Below are 17,862 nucleotides of genomic sequence, written 5' to 3'. Positions count from 1 at the left end.
GTGCTAACATGTGACATACAGACAACCATATGCATGCATCAAAACAACTAAACTTCATTACTGTAAAATAATGCCTCCTACATGTTTATAAGTTTTAATTAAAATTAAACTGGGGTGGCATGATTATCTAAGGATTATTTTAAAAATACACTACCAGACGAACTTTTTTGAACAGTAAGGTTTTAATGTATTTTAAAGAAGTCTCTTTTGCTCACCAAGCCTGCATTTATTTCATCCAAAGTACAGGAAGAACAGTAAAATTTTGAAATATTTTTACCATTTAAAATAACCGTTTTATATTAAAAAGTATTTTAAAATGTAATTTATTTCTGTGATTTTAAAGCTGAATTTTAAGCATTATTACTCCAGTCACATGATCCTTCAGAAAACATTCTAATATTCTGATTTGCTGCTCAAAAAAGCATTTATTATTAATATGTTGAAAACAGCTGAGTACATTTTTACAGGTCTCCTTGATGAATAGAAAGTTCAGGAGAACAGCATTTATCTGAAGTAGAAGTCGTTTGTAACATCATAAATGTTTTATCATCACTTCTGATTAATTTAAAGCATCCTTGCTAAATGGAAGTATTAATTTCTATAATTTCTTAATATTAATATTTTACAATATTACTGCTGTATTTTGGATCAAATAAATGCAGGCTTGGTGAGCAGAAGAGAATTAAAAAAAAAAACATGAAAAATATTTTGAGTGGTAGTGTATTACCACAATAAATCCAAATCATCCAAAATTATTTTCGAGTACTGTCACAACCCACCCTGACTGACAGTGTAGTAAGTTGCAGCAACAGCAGTCTTTGTACTTGACAATCATTTACAAATAGAGATAAGCTGTGAATTTCTAAACTACTTGTTATTTGTAACAGACAAATGCGGGAATATTATATAAAAATTAGACAGTGCAAAAAAAGTCTCCCTCAATAGACGTCTATGACGTCACGCACGTCAATAAAATATGGTTAAATATTTACATTTTTAAAATTACGAAATTAAATATCAAAACTGGTAGGCTTACTCAAACAAGCAGAATCAAAAACAAAGGGGTACTAATTAAAAAAAAAAAAAGTGACCCTAACGTGACACAACAAAATAAGAACATTTCCGTTTAAAATAAACGAAGCTGTGAGCGAGCACGTAGGCGGCTTCGGTTATCGTAACAGAAACGTTCGCGTCCTTGACTTACAGCGTGTATTCAGTGTAAACGTCTAAACCGCATATCTAATCAATTTACTGAAGAAAACGATAAATAAGAAAGGGAAACAAACCTTTCAGGAAGTCCCATTGAGCGAGTACCTCCAAGCGTGAACGGAGCTCTGCAGTCAATTAGTGTTTGACGCCGAAAGCCATGACCCGGTGCTTTTCACTGTATGATAAACGCGACCGCTTCACTTTCCTCCTCTCCTCAGGTCAGTGAGAATAAAGCACACACTCCAAACCCAACGTAAAGGGGTGGTGCTCTTTACATACTCAAGTACAACACGAGAGGGAAGTCCAGTTTCACTTAAGCTGTAACTCGCGTTTGAAAGTAAGTCAAAGCTTTTAATGAACAGTTTAAACGATGCTTTACTATGAACACTGGTAAACTCGAAAATGACCCTGTTTGTTAAAGCAAACACTTGAAAGTAAGTGAAAGGGGCGATTTAACCCCACCCCCTCCGTTTTCTTTGTCTACCTAGCTACTTAGAGATAAAGTTACCTGAGAGAAACCCTAATGAAAAACTTGAGGAGAAGAAACAACTTATAAAATGTAGATTATAGTAGTTTATAAGCAGTTTTTCCAAGATGTTTGCACAGCCATCCACAGGATTTTCCTGTTGAGTAATATTTTGTGCAACTCTGACTGAAACCAATTTAAATCAGTTGTTCCTGTTGCACAAAACTGAGCATAATCTTTAGTTTTCTGACCTCTCCACATCACCATGTGGATGTCAGCACAAAACCCCAAGCGCTCATCAATCATGATGTTGTAGACCATGAGAAATTAGATTCACTGAAAAGTCAATAGTATAAAAAATGACCACCAAAGACCACCAAAATATCATAAAATGAATCCCTTTTCTAAAATATTAAGGCATATATTTTAATGTACTGAATATGGAATACTTTGAAAAAAGTGCAAGATAAAATATTCCTTCCAGTATTATTTTGTTTGAATTTTAACCCAAAAATTGTACAATAATACAAGAGAAATATTTTAAAAATTTAAATTTGCATGTCACTTTTTCATAATAAATATGGCTAGAAAATGGAATATATAAAAACTGGGATCACTAAGATTTTTAATGTTTTTTTTAAATAAGTTTCTTATGCTTATCAAAGCTGCATTTATTTGATAAAAAATCCAGAAAAAACAGTAATATTGTGAAAATTTCTATTTTGAATAAATTTTAAAATGTACTTTATTCCTGTGATGCAAAGCTGAATTTTCAGCATCATTACTCGTCTTCAGTGTTGCATGATTCTTCAGAAATCATTCCAATATGCTGATTTATTATCAATTTTGAAAACAGTATTGCTGCTTAATATTTAGTTGGAATAATAAATATTCCAAACTTTTTAATGAATAAAAAAAAAAAAAAAAAAAAAAATGAAAACACAAATCTTTTGTAACAATAGTGTGTGTGTGTGTATATATATATATATATATATAAATTAGAATTTTTGGAAAGAAATAAATACATTTATTCACTGGATGTGTTAAATTGATAAAACGTGATAGCAAAGACTGTTATATAAATATTCCTATGTTAAATAATGCTGTTCTTTTTAACTTTTTATTTATCAAAGAATCCTGAAAAATGAATCACAGGTTCCAAAAAAAATATTAAGCAGCACAATTGTTTCCAACATTAATAATAAAAGTAATAAATCAGCATATTAGAATGATTTCTGAAGGATCATGTGGCACTAAAGTCTGGAGTACGTAAAATTCAAAAAGAGGTGAAAATTCAGCTTTGCATCAGAGGAATAAATAATATTTTAAAATATATTAAAATAGAAAACCATTATTTTAAGCCGTAATAATATTTCACAATATTACGTTTTTTTCTGTTTATTTGATCATGTAAATGCAGCCTTTATGAGCGTAAGAGAATATATTATTTATTTATTTATTTCAATATTGTTTCAGAGCCAGAGTCTGTTCGGTAGTTTCATTTCTGCTGTTTACATACCAGACACCTTAGTAAGGATTAGATAACTCTCCGGCAGACTCACACTGTCTCGAACAGACTAATAATAGATTGAGTCCGACACGAGTCAGAGAATTTGCCAATCAAATGAACTTTTGCAATTGCCTGGGGTCAAGTGACGGCACTTGTTGCGTCACAATGAGTGGAGGGGGTGGAACAGACCTGTAACTGAGCTCTGCTGATTGTTACCAGCCCTGTAACTCGCGTGTTCTCAGTTTTAATCTAATTGACTCAAAGCGTTTAGAGTCAGCGGAGGTTAGCCTCAAATATGCCTCTATTTCTCATTGACAGAACATCCTTTTAGAACTAGCATGTGGCTTCTTTTTGCAATACACATGTATAAAATGAGTTCCTTTAAAACTAGTCTGTTTGTAGCTTTCTAAAACCATTCGAAAACCAAAAGAAATTTGTCTTAATTTGCATGACAGTCGTGCCTATTGACAGTCCCTCCCACAGAATCAGACACATTTCGCAGTCCCGTCAATATTTGCGCTTTAAGTGTCAGAATAAGTCTGGTAAATGTTTATCTGACTCGCTCTCATTGAGATATGAAAGAAAATAAGCATAGAGAATGATGGATCGTTTGTTAAGGAACTCGGTGAGGCTAAAGAATGCAGGAATTATGGGAAAAAACCTTGGGGAAGAAAAGCTGAGCTTGGTAGCTCACTTTAACACTTCTGGAAGCTCTGAGTCACAGCGCCGCATTAAGAAAAGATCCAAAACCGCAATTAAACTCTGTGTGACGTCCAAAACCGAGATTCGCTGGAAAGACACATTATGCATTTCCAATACATAACGCCCTACATTCCCAGGGTAATAAACCTCTTCCTCTTTTCATTCACTTAGACGCTACGTTTTCCAAAGCAAACAAACAAAAACATACATGTGGTAAATGCATTTTCACTGATTGTGAAAATTAGGGTTACCTTGTGTTAGTTGTGTGGGTCTTGTGACAGGGACTCCATCGAGTGAGCACAGGTGTCCGCATGGGTCGAGAGTGATGACCCCTCCTCTGTTTTCAATCCTGCAGTGTTCGGCTTCAATGCCGGGACCCTCAATAGTGATGTCCTGAGGTACAGGGGCGTCATCACGGCCTATGCGAGTCACTCCTGTAATAAAAAGCAATTTAATTTGCAAATGCAAGTGCAAGGTTAACTGTGAGTTTGATTTAAATTAATGTTGACTGCAAGAAATGTAAGACTGTAAATACATATGTCTGCAGTGTGGTTATCTATATTCAATCGGTGCATCTATAAATCCTGCATTTTGTGCTGCTGTTAGTTCAGCTGACAGGTTATTCAGTGCCAAAAAATTCTCACCAACTGTGAGGCTTTACATTTTTACCTCCTGGGGGCTTTTTAAATTGAATTTTGATGAAAGTGTACACTTGAAATAGGCTTTTAGAGTTGTCAGTGATTTACAAGCAATGTTAAGGTAAACCGTAGCCACTGCTCTACACTAAACATTATTAGTGAAGAATATTCTAGGAGCCTATTTGGGGTATATTTAGTTGTATTCAGTAAAAATTTTGTTTGGAAAAAAAAATCACTATACTAAACAATAACCAATACTATCTTTAAGTATTTGAATTTTTTTTATTAAAGGGTTACTTCACCCCAAAATGAATATTTTGTCATTAATCACTTACCCCCATATCGTTCCAAACCTGTAAAAGCTTAGTTCATCTTCGGGAACACAAATAAAGATGTTTTTGATGCATTCTGCATTCTGACAATTAACACGATCAACGTCCAGAAATGTAGCAAGGGTTTGGAACGACATGGGGGTAAGTGATTAATGACAAAATTTTCATTTTGAGGTGGAGTAACCCTTTAATGCATTGAACAGTCTGGTTTTCATGAGAACACCTGGAGATTTGGTTTTGTGCTCACACTGTACATAGTGTGACCCATTAAATTAAACTATAAAAAAAAAAATAAGAACAGTAATAATAGTATTATTGCACTTTGTTTTTTTAAAATAAAACAATAAACAAAATAAAGTTTGATAGTACTATTATATTTTAAAAGAAATGAGTATTAAATAAAAAGAAAATTATTTTATAGTGTACTTAAAAAATACTTATTTATTGATTATTTAATTTGAATTTTCAACATTTTCAAACCTAAAATCACAGCTCGATCTTACGGAAGTTCTTACGCTTTTTGACAAGGTGGCTAATTCGTACCAATTTATATGACCTCACTCGTGCAGATTTGTGAAGTTTTTATTTTTGTGAGTTGCCGGCAATTATATGTAGTGCCGGTTTTAGTGCTGCCGAGTGAAGCACATCAGTGAATAAAATGTCACAGTTTTGCATTTTGCTCTGAAACCAGCAGCGCCTATTCTAGATTTATGCATTCAGGTTGAATGGAAATCTTACACAGTATTACAGTTTGTCGATCTAAAACAGTGATTGTGCATTAACAACTGTCAACTATGTTGAACTTATTTACCCACTGCATTTTTTTTTTTATTTTAGTCGTGCAAATTGGACATAACTGTAAAATGACTGTAAAATGTTAGAGAGCCATTTGTGAACCATTTGTTAATTGTGAAGTAAGGCTTCTGAATGATTTTAATCATTATGTTTATGATTGATTTAAAAAAAAAAAAAGAGTTCATAAGAGTCATTTGTTCTTGTGTGTTTGCTGAATGCAAAAAAATGAAAACCATTGTTTGCGCTCTAAACCTCACAAGTTAATATTTGACTAAAATAATTACAAAGTCATCTGCATTGTCGCCAGTGGCAACTGGACTTGGTTTACTACCAAAATAAAAATTTCCTGATAATTTACTCACCCCATGTCATCTAAGATGTTAATGTCTGTTTCGTGGGATTAGTGGGTTGAAGGTCCAGATAGCCAAGGAATAAGGATCATGCATTAAGTAATCAGGTTGGAAAGGTCACATGTGGTATGTTATTCGTCTATGTACTTCAGTTCAAAAAGGTAGGGTAGGTTGAAAAACTCAAAATCTCATTTTCTCCTCCAACTTCAAAATCATCCAACATTGTTGTTTTAACTTTTTTTTGTACAGGGTGTTTGACTTTCTTTGCACGTTCACTTTGTAAACACTGGGTTGGTACTTCCGCCTACGTCACGTGTGACCTTTCCAAAGTGACTATGCGCGAGGTCAAGATAGTGCAAGATGAGCATTTGTGGTTAAAAAAAAGTATAGAATTTTAAATGTTTTTTAGAAAATGACCAATCATTTTGCTAGACCCTTATTCCTCAGCTGGGATCGAGTAGAGACCTGGGAAGCTGCATTGAAACTGCAGTTTGGACCTTCAAACCCCATTTAAGTCCATTGTATGGAGAAAAATCTTTGGAATATCTTGGAATTCTTTGCTTAAAAAGCTTAATTTCTTAGAATAAATTCAAAAAACTCCCATCTCATGTTCTCCCTCAACTTCGAAATCATCCTATATCACATGTTCACTTTGCAAAGACTGGGTCGGTACTTCTGCAGCGACGTAGGATGACTTTGAAATGATTTTTGAAGTTGAGAAAATACGATTGGAGTTTTTCGACATACCCTAACTGTTGAGTCAGGATACACAAAGTTCAGGGAGATGAGCGTTTGAGATTAAAAAGTATTTAAATTATATTTTTTAAATGAAAACAACCGATCGTTCTTCCTCGGCTGGGATCGTTTACAACCGCATTTGGGAACATTTGAAGCCGTGTTTAAACTGCATTTTGAAAGTTTAAAATTGGGGCACCATACCAGTCCATTATCTGGAGAAAAATGCAGAAATGTTTTCCTCAAAAACCATAATTTCTTTACGACTAAAGAGAGAAAGACATGAACATCTTGGATGACAAGGGGGTGAGTACATTATATGTGAATCTTTGTTTTGGAAATGGACTTGTCCTTTAAAATTGCTGCTTTTTTTGTGCATTTGTTACAATATTAGTCACAGTCTGAAGACTTGGTGCTGGCATGGAGACGTTCTGTTCCAAAGAACGGTGTTTGTGTGTTTCTGCGTTTCATTTCCACTCTTCTCCGACCTCTGCTGGCTCACACACTCAACCAGTGACGCAAATCAGCCCCTTACAGCTTTACTTCAACACCCTTACAGTCTATTACTAACGGATGTGGTCAAATATTTGCTCTTTTTATATCAAAACATAATTAGACTGCCTTGAAATAGCAAGTTTAAATTAGTCTTTGTGTGTGTCCAGCACTATGGCGATACTGTAATACTTGTGACTTTATTACTCCGTCCCTCTGGGAGGAAGTTTGCTTGACTCCTTGTCCTGTCTCTATTCTGATAGGTTGCATACTTCATTTCCTGCACCATTCTCAGATTGCATTCCAGCGTTTACCATGGTGACCATGATAAGAGGAGCGAGGAATGAGCGGGGGCCATACGCACAGACAAGGTGTGATTAGGACAAGCCTGACACCTGTGTGTAATCAGAGACAGGTGGACCCGTTTCTCTAAGGTAAAGATTAAATAAGATGCATTCCGGCTTTACATCCGAAAATCCCCATCCTTCCGCCCTCTTCCTCTATGATAACCTATGTGCACTAACAATAAAAGCCACATGCATGTGTTTCATGAAGGCACACATAGATAAAGGGGCTTATTCATAGATCTATTCTTTCCAGGCTATTGTTCATGGTTATTTGGGTTTGTGTGTGAGGGAGGGAGATCGGGAGATCAAGAGGGGGGAAAAAGCACATACCCTCCTTCAGAGGTAGTAGAGTAATGGCTACACTGAGTCTTCCACTGCCCAGGCTGACCAGGTGAGGGGTCGCGGTTTGTACCTTCAGTCCTTTTCCTGTGTCAATCAGGTCCAGTGGTGGACTCTAAAACAGAGCATTACAGCTCATTAACAGTTGCTACTTTAAAGAAATGAAGAACAAATGGTCTACTAACCTTAGGAGAACCGAGGCTCTGATCTGATTCCGGTTCGAGGACACTCACCGGGCAGTTTGGCTCTGTATCCTGTACCACACAAGGAGAACAAAGAGCTGAGATGTTTAAACATATACATACTTGTTGTATAAACATTAACGGGCTTTACAGACATAACTCCTCAGGAAATATGAAAATATTCTAACATTTATATTCACTCATATGACTTTCATTATTTGTTAAGTAGAGCACGAATACAAATTTAGCTGGTAAGATTTTTTTTTAAATATTTTTGACAGAAGTCCTCTCTGCTCACCATAAAAAAAAAAAAATAAAATAAAATAAAATTTCAGCAACCATAACTCTAGTAGTATCACAAGATTGCTTCAGAAATCATTCTAATATGGTAATTTGGCACTCAAAAAACATTTCATATTATTATTATTATTATTATTATTATTATTATTATTATTATTATTATTATTATTATTATTATCAGTGTTGAAATTGTTCTGCTTAATATTTTTGTTGAAACTGATCATTTTGTTGGATTCTTTAATAAACAGAAATAATAAAAACTGCATTCCAAATAGAAATCTTTTGTAACATTATAAATGTCCTTCCTGCCACTCTTGATCAGTTTAATGTATCTTTGCTAAATAAAAGTTGTTGTTTTATATTCCATGTGATAACCAATGTTATGGAAGCCGGTTTCTGCCACTGAATAAATAAATAAAAGGTAACTGCGACTTTTTATCTCACAATTCTGACTTTTTTCCTCGCAATTGCAAGATTACGTCTCACCATTCTGACTTTATTCTCTGAATTGTGAGATATAAACTTTCAGTTGCAAGTTAAAAAGTCAGAATTGTGAGATATAAACTTGAAATAGTTGCATTTCTGAGAAATAAAGTCACAATCCTGAAAATAAAGTCAGAATTGCAAAATATAAACTTAATTCTGACTTTTTTTCTCAGAAATGCGTGATATAAATCGCAATTTTGTGTTATAAAGTCAGAATTGCAAGATATAAACTCACAATTCTGACCTTTTTTTTTTTTTTTTTTTTTTTTTTAGAATTGCGTGATATTAACTGCAATTGTGTGTTATAAAGTACATCTCACGATTCTGAGAAAAAAGTTGAGATATAAACGTGCATTTGCAAGAAAAATTGTGCATAACTCGAAATTGCGAGTTATGAAATCACAGTTGCGTCATGAAAATCTCAATTTTGACTTCATAACTCACAATTAGGAGTATATATCATGCAATTCTCACTCTATAACTCACAATTGCGAATTTATATCTCACAACTCTGACTTTATAACTTGCAATTATGTGTTTATAATAAAGCAATAAGCCCCGTGAAGTCGTGGATTACAGTGTATTTATAACAGCTAAGGGGCGTTGTTAGGCACAACGCAAAGTGGAGTGCCAAAAACCCCTTTAGCTGTTGTAAAATAACTGTAAACCACGGCTTCATGGGGCTTATTGCTTTTATAAAACGGTTATTCCATATTGCATGTTTATATCACGTAGTTCTCATTCTAAGTAAATATCACACAATTCAGAGAAAAAAGTCAAATTCTGACTTCATAACTCACAACTGTGAGTTTATATCATGCAATTCCATGAAAAAAGTCAGAATTGCTCGCAATTTATAGTTTATATCTTGCAATTCTGACTTGTAACTTGCAATTGCGAGTTTATATATCACAATTCGGAGAAAAAGAATCGTAGAATTGTGAGATAGAAAGTCGCAATCATTTTTTTTTTACATTTTTCGTTCAGTGGCAAAAATGGGCTTCCATACAGTGTAGTCAACCTTTAGCTTTCACTGTATGGAGACTTAGAACTTAGAATTCCTTCTTTAGTGTTGCAGAATGAACACTGTACATGTTTGGAAAGGCATGAAGGTTAAGTAAATAAAGACAAGAATGTAATTTTTGGGTTAATTAACCCCTTAAATGACCCTAATAAGTTCTAATCCACTGTCTTTCCACTACATCTGTATGATGTTTAGAAAATTATACTTAAATATGTACTCCAGCACACTGGTTTACATCAAATGAAGCCAACATTAGCAAATAATTGCTGTTATCTATCGGTTCTAGTTGGAACACCACTGAATGAATCCAGATAAGAAAAAAGCTATTTTGTTTAATGGCACTCTACTAACAAGATAGGTACTGCAGAGACACTCACAAACAGCCCCTGAGGGCCATAAACATCAGAGCGAACATACTCACACTCTCTAATCCAGCAGCCACACGTAACATAGGTTGGAATGTGTGTGAAAACGATCCCAAAGGAGCAAAAAAACAGAGTGAGAGGAAAAGGCAGGAATGTTCCATGCCTATTATTTCCCACGAGTCACTGGGAGTGTTTGGCATACCATGCCAATGGAGATGTAGTGAGAAATGGCCCCTGCTTTGGTCCTGCCATCCTAGAATTGCAGCTATCATAGAAAGGGGCCCATGTGCATTTCTGCTAACCCTGCTCACCCACACAGATACATATATATATATATATATATGGAGAGGGAGAGATGCTGCAAAAAAGTATTTAGACAATCAAGACACAGTTAAACTGTAATAATTTCATTGCATAAGAAACAAAATATCAAACCAAGTGGTTACAAATGCCAAATGCTGCTGGACTGCAAAACCGCTTTCAATATGACATACAGTATATATATATATATATATATATATATATATATATACATGCAATGGCAATCATACATTTTAAGTGTTTCTTAAGTGTCTTTTTTGGGTTTTCCAGACCTGAAAGCAGGAATTGCATGTGCAGTTCCCGCTCAGCCTGAGAGGAACATATGACCATTACCGCCTCACGCTTTTCCCGTTTCCTCAGATACAAAACTGACTTCCTGAATGAGGTCATTGCTGTTCAAACACCCTCACTTCCAATCCACATGCCACGGTCCAATCAAAGCACACCTACAACCATGCTTCTGTACTACTGTTCGTCATGTCAATAATAATAATAATAATACAACTTAAAATAATTACAAACAATTTAATAAAACATCATCTAAAATAGTTTAATAATTTAGCAATTTAAAATAATTCTTAATTTAATAATTCCTAATATAATAATTTAGCACTTTAAAATAATTCTTAATTTAATAATTCCTAATATAATAATTTAGCAATTTAAAAGAATGTATGTAACATTATAAAAAAATAAATAAATACAAATATTTTTTGTCAATTTAATGTAACCTTGCTAAATAAAAGTAATCTTGTTTTTTTTTTTTTTTAAGGAAAAAAATAATAAAAAACTATACTTACCACAAACTTTTAAACGGTAGTGTATATAGACATGGATATTTATACTATAAACTCACTTGATTTAAAGTGAACAGAAAGTACTGCATTCTATAGCAGCCTGTTACTGTCACTGAATAAAGAAAATAAAAAAGGTTAATTGCAACTATTTATCTCAAATTCTGATATAAACTTGCACTTGTGAGTTATAAAGTTGGAATTGCGAGATATAAACTCTCAATTCTTACTTTTATCTCAGAATATCGCAATTCTGACTTATATACAATTGCGAGTTAAGTCAGAATTGTGAGATATGAGCTCACAATTCTGAGAACATATCAGTTTTTTTCCCCACAAAATTGGACTTTATAACTCACAATTGCGAGTTTCTACCTTAAAATTCTGAGAAAAGTCAGAATTGCAAGGAAAAAAGGTAGAATTTCAAAATACAAACTCACATTTGCAAGAAAAAGTTAGAATTGTGAGTTTTTATCTTGCAATTCGGACTTTATTTCTCACGATTGTGAGTTTATATGATGCAATTCTGAGGAAAAAAGTCAGACATGTACGTTTGTAACACGCAATTCTGAGAAAAAAGTCTGAATCATGATATAAAAAGTCCAAATAACATTTTTTAAACTGAGATTATTTTGCTATATTGAGAAAAAGGGTCAACTTTAAGTTCTTCAAGTCCTTTAGGATACTTAAGACCCTAAGTTCACCTCTGGCCACATCCCAAGAGAGCACTTGACAATAACATGACCTGCTTTACAGCTCAACAACAACTGCACATGAACCATAATCCCCTTCCTCAACTTTCTTTGCCCTCTTTCCTGACAGGTAGACAGGCATGTTCCTGCAGGAATGTCCCAGTGTTTTGCTTTTGAGAGCTACTTAGGTATGTCACCCCAGGATGAAAATACCAGCTACATTCCTCTCACCTCTCAATCTTGGGATTATAGATGTGGGCAACTGTGGGGCGATAAGGGCAGGTTTGCTGTTTACACACTGGCTGATCTTTGTTAGATGACCCTGACTATGGCTTAAGTCATCAAGACCTCTTGATTCATGTTAGTAGCTGCAATGTTCAGGCGTGTTCAGACATCTACAGCAAACAAAAAAGCCAGACTTATTTCATAAAGACTGCAGAGGGTTATTTGCAGGAAAGTAATCAAATAGGGGAAGGAAGAGGGGGGGAGAGTGTTAATTTGAAAACAACATTTATTTTATGAGCCACTGAGACAGGATGAAAGATAAGACTGTGGAGGCAGAAGTTTTACAAGAACATTGAGACATTGGATCTATGATGAAGAAACAAGAAGCGGGCAAGGCCAAAATTTGACACAAAGGGCTTTTTGAGTCTTCGTGCTTTACGCAAGACATAATGTGGGAGGACATTCTTGACGACTCCATCGACTCAGCTGTAATGCACATGGGATGATCAAAGAAGGATCACACATTTCAAAGTCTCACCCAGAGCTGCTGGACGGGTGGTGACAGCCACACACAAGGTTAGCATTTCGGCGGACGGGTGGGAGATTTAAAAAGGGAAACGGTCTGTCAACCTCCCCCTGTTTTCATTCCTTTCCCTCATCAGATCTAACAAGAACGCTGGCAGAAACACGCTTGCTTTCCAGGTCATTTCCAAATGCGTTTGGCGTAGGCTGATCTTGGTTGTGATGGCTGGGTTCATCTTTCTGCCCTACATATGGGCTGCGATCAGAATGGAATACTAGCTTACTATTTTCTGTATACTTTACTGCCACTCTTAAAAGTTCTATATTGGCATCTATGGTTCCATGAAGAACCTTTAACATCCAACAACATACATTACAGGACATAAAATTTCACTTACCACATAAACAAAGTAAGGCGAGATGACAGATAGGACAATGGTGAATGATTTGCAGATCCTGAGCACCACTGACAAACATCTAAACTTGTAAAATATGTGGTATTTACAGAGTACGTGTGATTGCGAATCTTGAAAGTAAAAGAAACAAAATGACCGCACATTCAAAAGCGATTTCAGTGCCCTGCATGTTAATAGTGGCACATTGATGTACGCAATACATGTCATTTCCTTTCCGAACACGGCATTCGGATTCGGGCACATCCCTAATGCAGTGCATACATACTGCTGGAATAGTACAGCAATATTTAGCGCCACCGCAAAATAAATCAGTTGTGGATTTGATTTTGCTGTCTGTATTTAAATCTGATGCAATAAAAAAACAGTGAGCAGTAAACTAAACCCATTTTCTATGGAGCTGTCTTCACGGACTGAGTGCAAAAACAACAGATAATGTGATTCATGTAGTTCAATTCACTAAACAAGTGATCCTTATGAACTAGTTATTTTTAGTGAATTAAAACATGCAGGGTGAGCAGTGTAGTCTGATTCATGAACAAATAACTCTTATGAGCCTGTTCTTTTAAGTGAATCAATCAACATTGTACAGTGAGATCAATGTAGTCTGATTCCTGAACGAATGATTGATTCCAGTTCTTTCTAGTGAATCAGAATTGTACATGGTGTCTTGTGCAGCCTGATTCACCCACAAATGACTCTTTGTTGACTCTTTTTCAGTCTAAACTGTACAATGCAACCAGTGTAGTCTGATTTCTGAACGGATGACTCTTGCAAGCCAGTCATTTTTAGTGAATCAGAATTGTACATGGCATCCAATGTAACCTGATTCACTAAAAAATGACTTGTGTAGTCTGATTCATGAACCAGTTCTTTTTAGTAAATCAGAATTGTACATGGTGTCTTGTGCACCTTGATTCACCAACAAATGACTCTTATAAACCAATTCTATTTAGTGAATCAAAAAATGCAGCATGCGCAGTGTAGTCTGATTCATGAACAAATAACTCTTATGAGCCTGTTCTTTTAAATGAATCAGAATTGTACAGCGCTACCAGTGTAGTTTGATTCCTGGATGAATGACTCTTGTGGGTCAGTTCTCTTAGTGAATCAGAATTGTACATGGCATCTTGTGCAGCCTGATTTGCCAACAAATGACTCTTTTGAATGATTTTTTTTAAATGGATCAAAACTGTACAGTGCAACTAGTGTAATCTGACTCCTGAATGAATGACTCTTATGAGTCAGTTCTCTTTAGTGAATCAGAATTTTACATGGCATCTTGTGCAGCCTGATTCACCAACAAATGACTCTTTTGAACTAGTTGTTTTTAGTGAATCAAAAGATGCAGGGTGAGCAGTGTAGTTTCATTCATGAACAAATGACTCTTGTGAGTCAGTCCTTTTTTAGTGAATCAGAATTAGACATGGCATTCAGTGTAGCCTGACTCACCAACAAATGATTTGTACCTGTTCTTTTAAATGAATCAACATTGTACAACTACTAAATAAGTGAACCACATTTGTGCGGTGCAAACTGTTTAGTCCGGTTCCCGCAAATTACTCTTTTTAGTAGAAAAATGCACATTGCAACAATTGTATCCTGATTCATGAACAAATTAATCTCGAACTGGTTCTTTTTATTTAGATTAAAAAACATACAACACAACGAGTATATTCTGATTCCTGAATGAATGACTCTTGTAAGACGATTCTTTTAATTGAACAGTTCAAAAAGTAAGCAGTAACCTCTTCAGGATTCAGTCTGACGATCCTTCACTGAGCGGTTACTGAATCAATCAAGTTATAATTAAATGTACGTGTCAAAATGCAGCTTTCAGATTCACAATAAACTCGAACATAGAATAAATATAAAAGGATATCATATGTATACATCCATTCTGACCACAGCCTTAGATACAAGAAATGTCATGAATGCAGGCTTTGTGTTGGCTCTGAATTTATATTGTCATGTTAAAGAGATGAGACATGTTTGCCTTTTATGAGGAGTCATCATCTTTTGAGTAAAGGTCACACACAATATCAGCATAGAAAACCCATCTGATCTTTCAAAGGTGGCGAAGCAGCGCTGCTTATTTAGTCCAGTCTGTCACATGTGACAATGATCTCATTGTGCCTGGACCTCAGCTTAATATGGGATTCCCTTCATGGCATGCAGCTCATTTACGAAGGGTTGAAGCAGCCCCCTTGCTTCCCCTGGACACACTCAATGATGCGAGATCTTTTAGGTAGACAAACCACTCTCTGTTCTGAGTTTCCTCCCCTTCAAGTCTTGCACTGACTATCAGGCTGCTGAAAATCATTATGTGGCATAAGGAGGGTGGTATAAATGCTGTTATGTTTAAAAATAACAATAGTTAACTATAAAGACCATAATTGCAACAGCAATTTGGAACAGTTTGTAGCAGTAAGGTGAACGTGACTTGCAGATATTTTGGTTTTTAATTTAAGACGCGAGGAACTGAATGAGAGATTGGTCTAATGCAAGATTTTTTAAATTGTCTGAAAAAACATATTAAGACCTTTTAAATCATTATCCCTGAATTCCAAAGTTAACAAATGAAAGAGTGTGGAATGTTGTTACAGCTGCATCTGACTGCAGGAATAAGAACCATAAGGAAATCCACATTAGGCTGCAAAACCTTACGTAATATTATTCTAACAGTATTCCTCTATATAGATTTCTTTTACCGTAATATGTAAAACATTTTACACGTAAAGCCAATTAAAAAGGTCAGTCTATTTGAGATCTTGTTGTTGAACTTTCTACACTGTACAAGTTTGTTTTTCAGGTTTTTTTGACAAAAAGTTGACTTTACGTTAAAGGAGAAGTCCACTTCCAAAACAAAGATTCACATATAATGTACTCACCCCATTGTCATCCAAAATGTTCATGTTCTTTCTTCAGTCGTAAAGAAATGATGTTTTTTGAGAAAAACAACAACCGCATTTGGGATCGTTTGAAGCCGCATTTAAACTGCATTTTGGAAGTTCAAAATTGGGGCACCATATCAGTCCATTATATGGAGAAAAATGCTGAAATGTTTTCCTCAAAAAACATAATTTCTTTATGACTGAAGAAAGAAAGACATGAACATCTTGGATAACAATGGGGTGAGTACATTATATGTAAATCTTTGTTTTAAAAGTGGACTTTTCCTTTAACACTCACTACTCTAAAATCACTTGTTTGTGATATAATGGTACATTATATAATTTTATATGTGTATAATATACGTATAAATTTGTGTTTAAATATGAAAGTCAAGTACTATATTTTGTTCCAATAATATTTAATTTGATATATTTTGTATTTTAATTGCGCATCATTTAATTCTATATATAAAACACTACAAATGTTATGAATTTAATTTTATATATTTCTAGACATAATTATTTTTAGTAGGTTTTGCATTTGGATATATATTTAGACATTATCAAAGACTACAGTCTACTACAGTCTACAACCCTATGCTGGGTTAAAAAAACAACAGCTCAGGGCTGGGTGAAAAAAATGGGTTGTTTTGACCCAGCCATTGGGTTAAGTGTTTAACCCAACCTTCTGGGTAGTTTTATTTAACTCGACTATTGCTTAAAAATGACTATATTCCTTAAATTGAACCCAACAAAAAGTTGAAAATTAACATTTATTAATATGTTCAATAAATGAACATATAAGTAAATATAATAATAATTGTTTTTTTTTTATTTCGTACACAGTTATGATTACAGCTCCATATGTTTCGCTTTCCAGACATAACAACATTGCCCCGTAGCTCAGCCTTGTGTAGTTTTTTAAACAGTCATTGAGTTAAATAAAATTCACCAAATAAAAGTTCTTTATTGGCATCCATTCCACAAAAGGTTATTTAGATTTTTTTAAATGTTCTTCAAGAACAAAAACAGTTCTTTTCAGAACTGCATACTGAAGGATTTATAGGGATCTCAGCATGGTTCTTCTATGGCATCACTGTTAAAAATCCCCTTTTGAAACCAACAGTGTATGTTTGGTCCACAGTAAATCACCTGACTCTAAATGCAAACAAAGCTCATACAGATGTTTTTTCTCGCCTTAGGGGTTATACTGATTGCCAGAGTCATCACTCAGCAGGTGATTACTATCTTTGTAACTTCGGCACCATCAACAACCTGTCCGCCAGTGAGAGCTATGTGAGTCAGCTGGATCACAGGTTAACACACCTGAGCCCAATTTTGTGTTGAGTGACAGGTCCTCTGCTTTCATAACCATAGCATCAAGCATCCCTCTCTATGTCTGTCCACATGTTTATTTCTTTTTATCCCCTCACACTCACTCATGAAATAATTACTGCTCTTATGCATGCTATAACAATTGTGCTCTTAGTATCATAGACTGTTTTTACAACCATAATATCTGGTTTGAGGGTTTCCTAATGCTGTTGTTTATGCACAGATGGGTCATTTAAGGCAAATGAAACAAAAACAATACACTCAAAAAAAAAAAAAAAAAAAAAAAAAAAAACGCAACTAAACCTCAAATCATTTGTTTGCTTCAGTTTGATTATTCTTTGTTGAATCAGGCACCTCACGGCACTAATATCTTACCTGTTTTCTCTTAGGTTGT

General features: G+C 34.8%; 1 protein-coding gene and 1 long non-coding RNA gene across 13 annotated transcripts in view; one reads left to right on the top strand and one right to left on the bottom strand.

Annotated features, from left to right (window-relative positions):
• The window catches only part of phldb2b (pleckstrin homology-like domain, family B, member 2b), a 60,155-nt gene that overhangs the window by 41,337 nt on the left and 956 nt on the right, over nucleotides 1-17,862 (bottom strand). For 10 of the 11 annotated variants that reach the window (XM_051097850.1, XM_051097855.1, XM_051097853.1 and 7 more), the window contains exons 2-4: nucleotides 8,101-8,169; nucleotides 7,907-8,030; nucleotides 4,139-4,321 (exon numbers count right to left, since the gene is read on the bottom strand). In XM_051097850.1, coding sequence (XP_050953807.1) covers nucleotides 4,139-4,321; nucleotides 7,907-8,030; nucleotides 8,101-8,169 — 376 coding nt within the window. Of the gene's footprint in view, nucleotides 1-1,286; nucleotides 1,428-4,138; nucleotides 4,322-7,906; nucleotides 8,031-8,100; nucleotides 8,170-17,862 lie in introns of those variants that run through there. The other variant, XM_051097859.1, reaches the window with a different exon arrangement.
• Nucleotides 1,310-17,862, top strand: part of LOC127155561 (uncharacterized) — a 32,076-nt gene continuing 15,523 nt past the window's right edge. The window contains exons 1-3 of one of the 2 annotated variants that reach the window (XR_007825616.1): nucleotides 1,310-1,427; nucleotides 7,493-7,663; nucleotides 17,336-17,429. This is a non-coding gene — a long non-coding RNA (uncharacterized LOC127155561). The other variant, XR_007825617.1, reaches the window with a different exon arrangement.

Source organism: Labeo rohita, chromosome 24, assembly GCF_022985175.1.
Source record: "Labeo rohita strain BAU-BD-2019 chromosome 24, IGBB_LRoh.1.0, whole genome shotgun sequence".
NCBI classification, from domain to species: domain Eukaryota; kingdom Metazoa; phylum Chordata; class Actinopteri; order Cypriniformes; family Cyprinidae; genus Labeo; species Labeo rohita.
The sequence above is the reverse complement of the archived record's forward strand: the minus strand, read 5'-3'. Positions and strand labels throughout refer to the sequence as shown.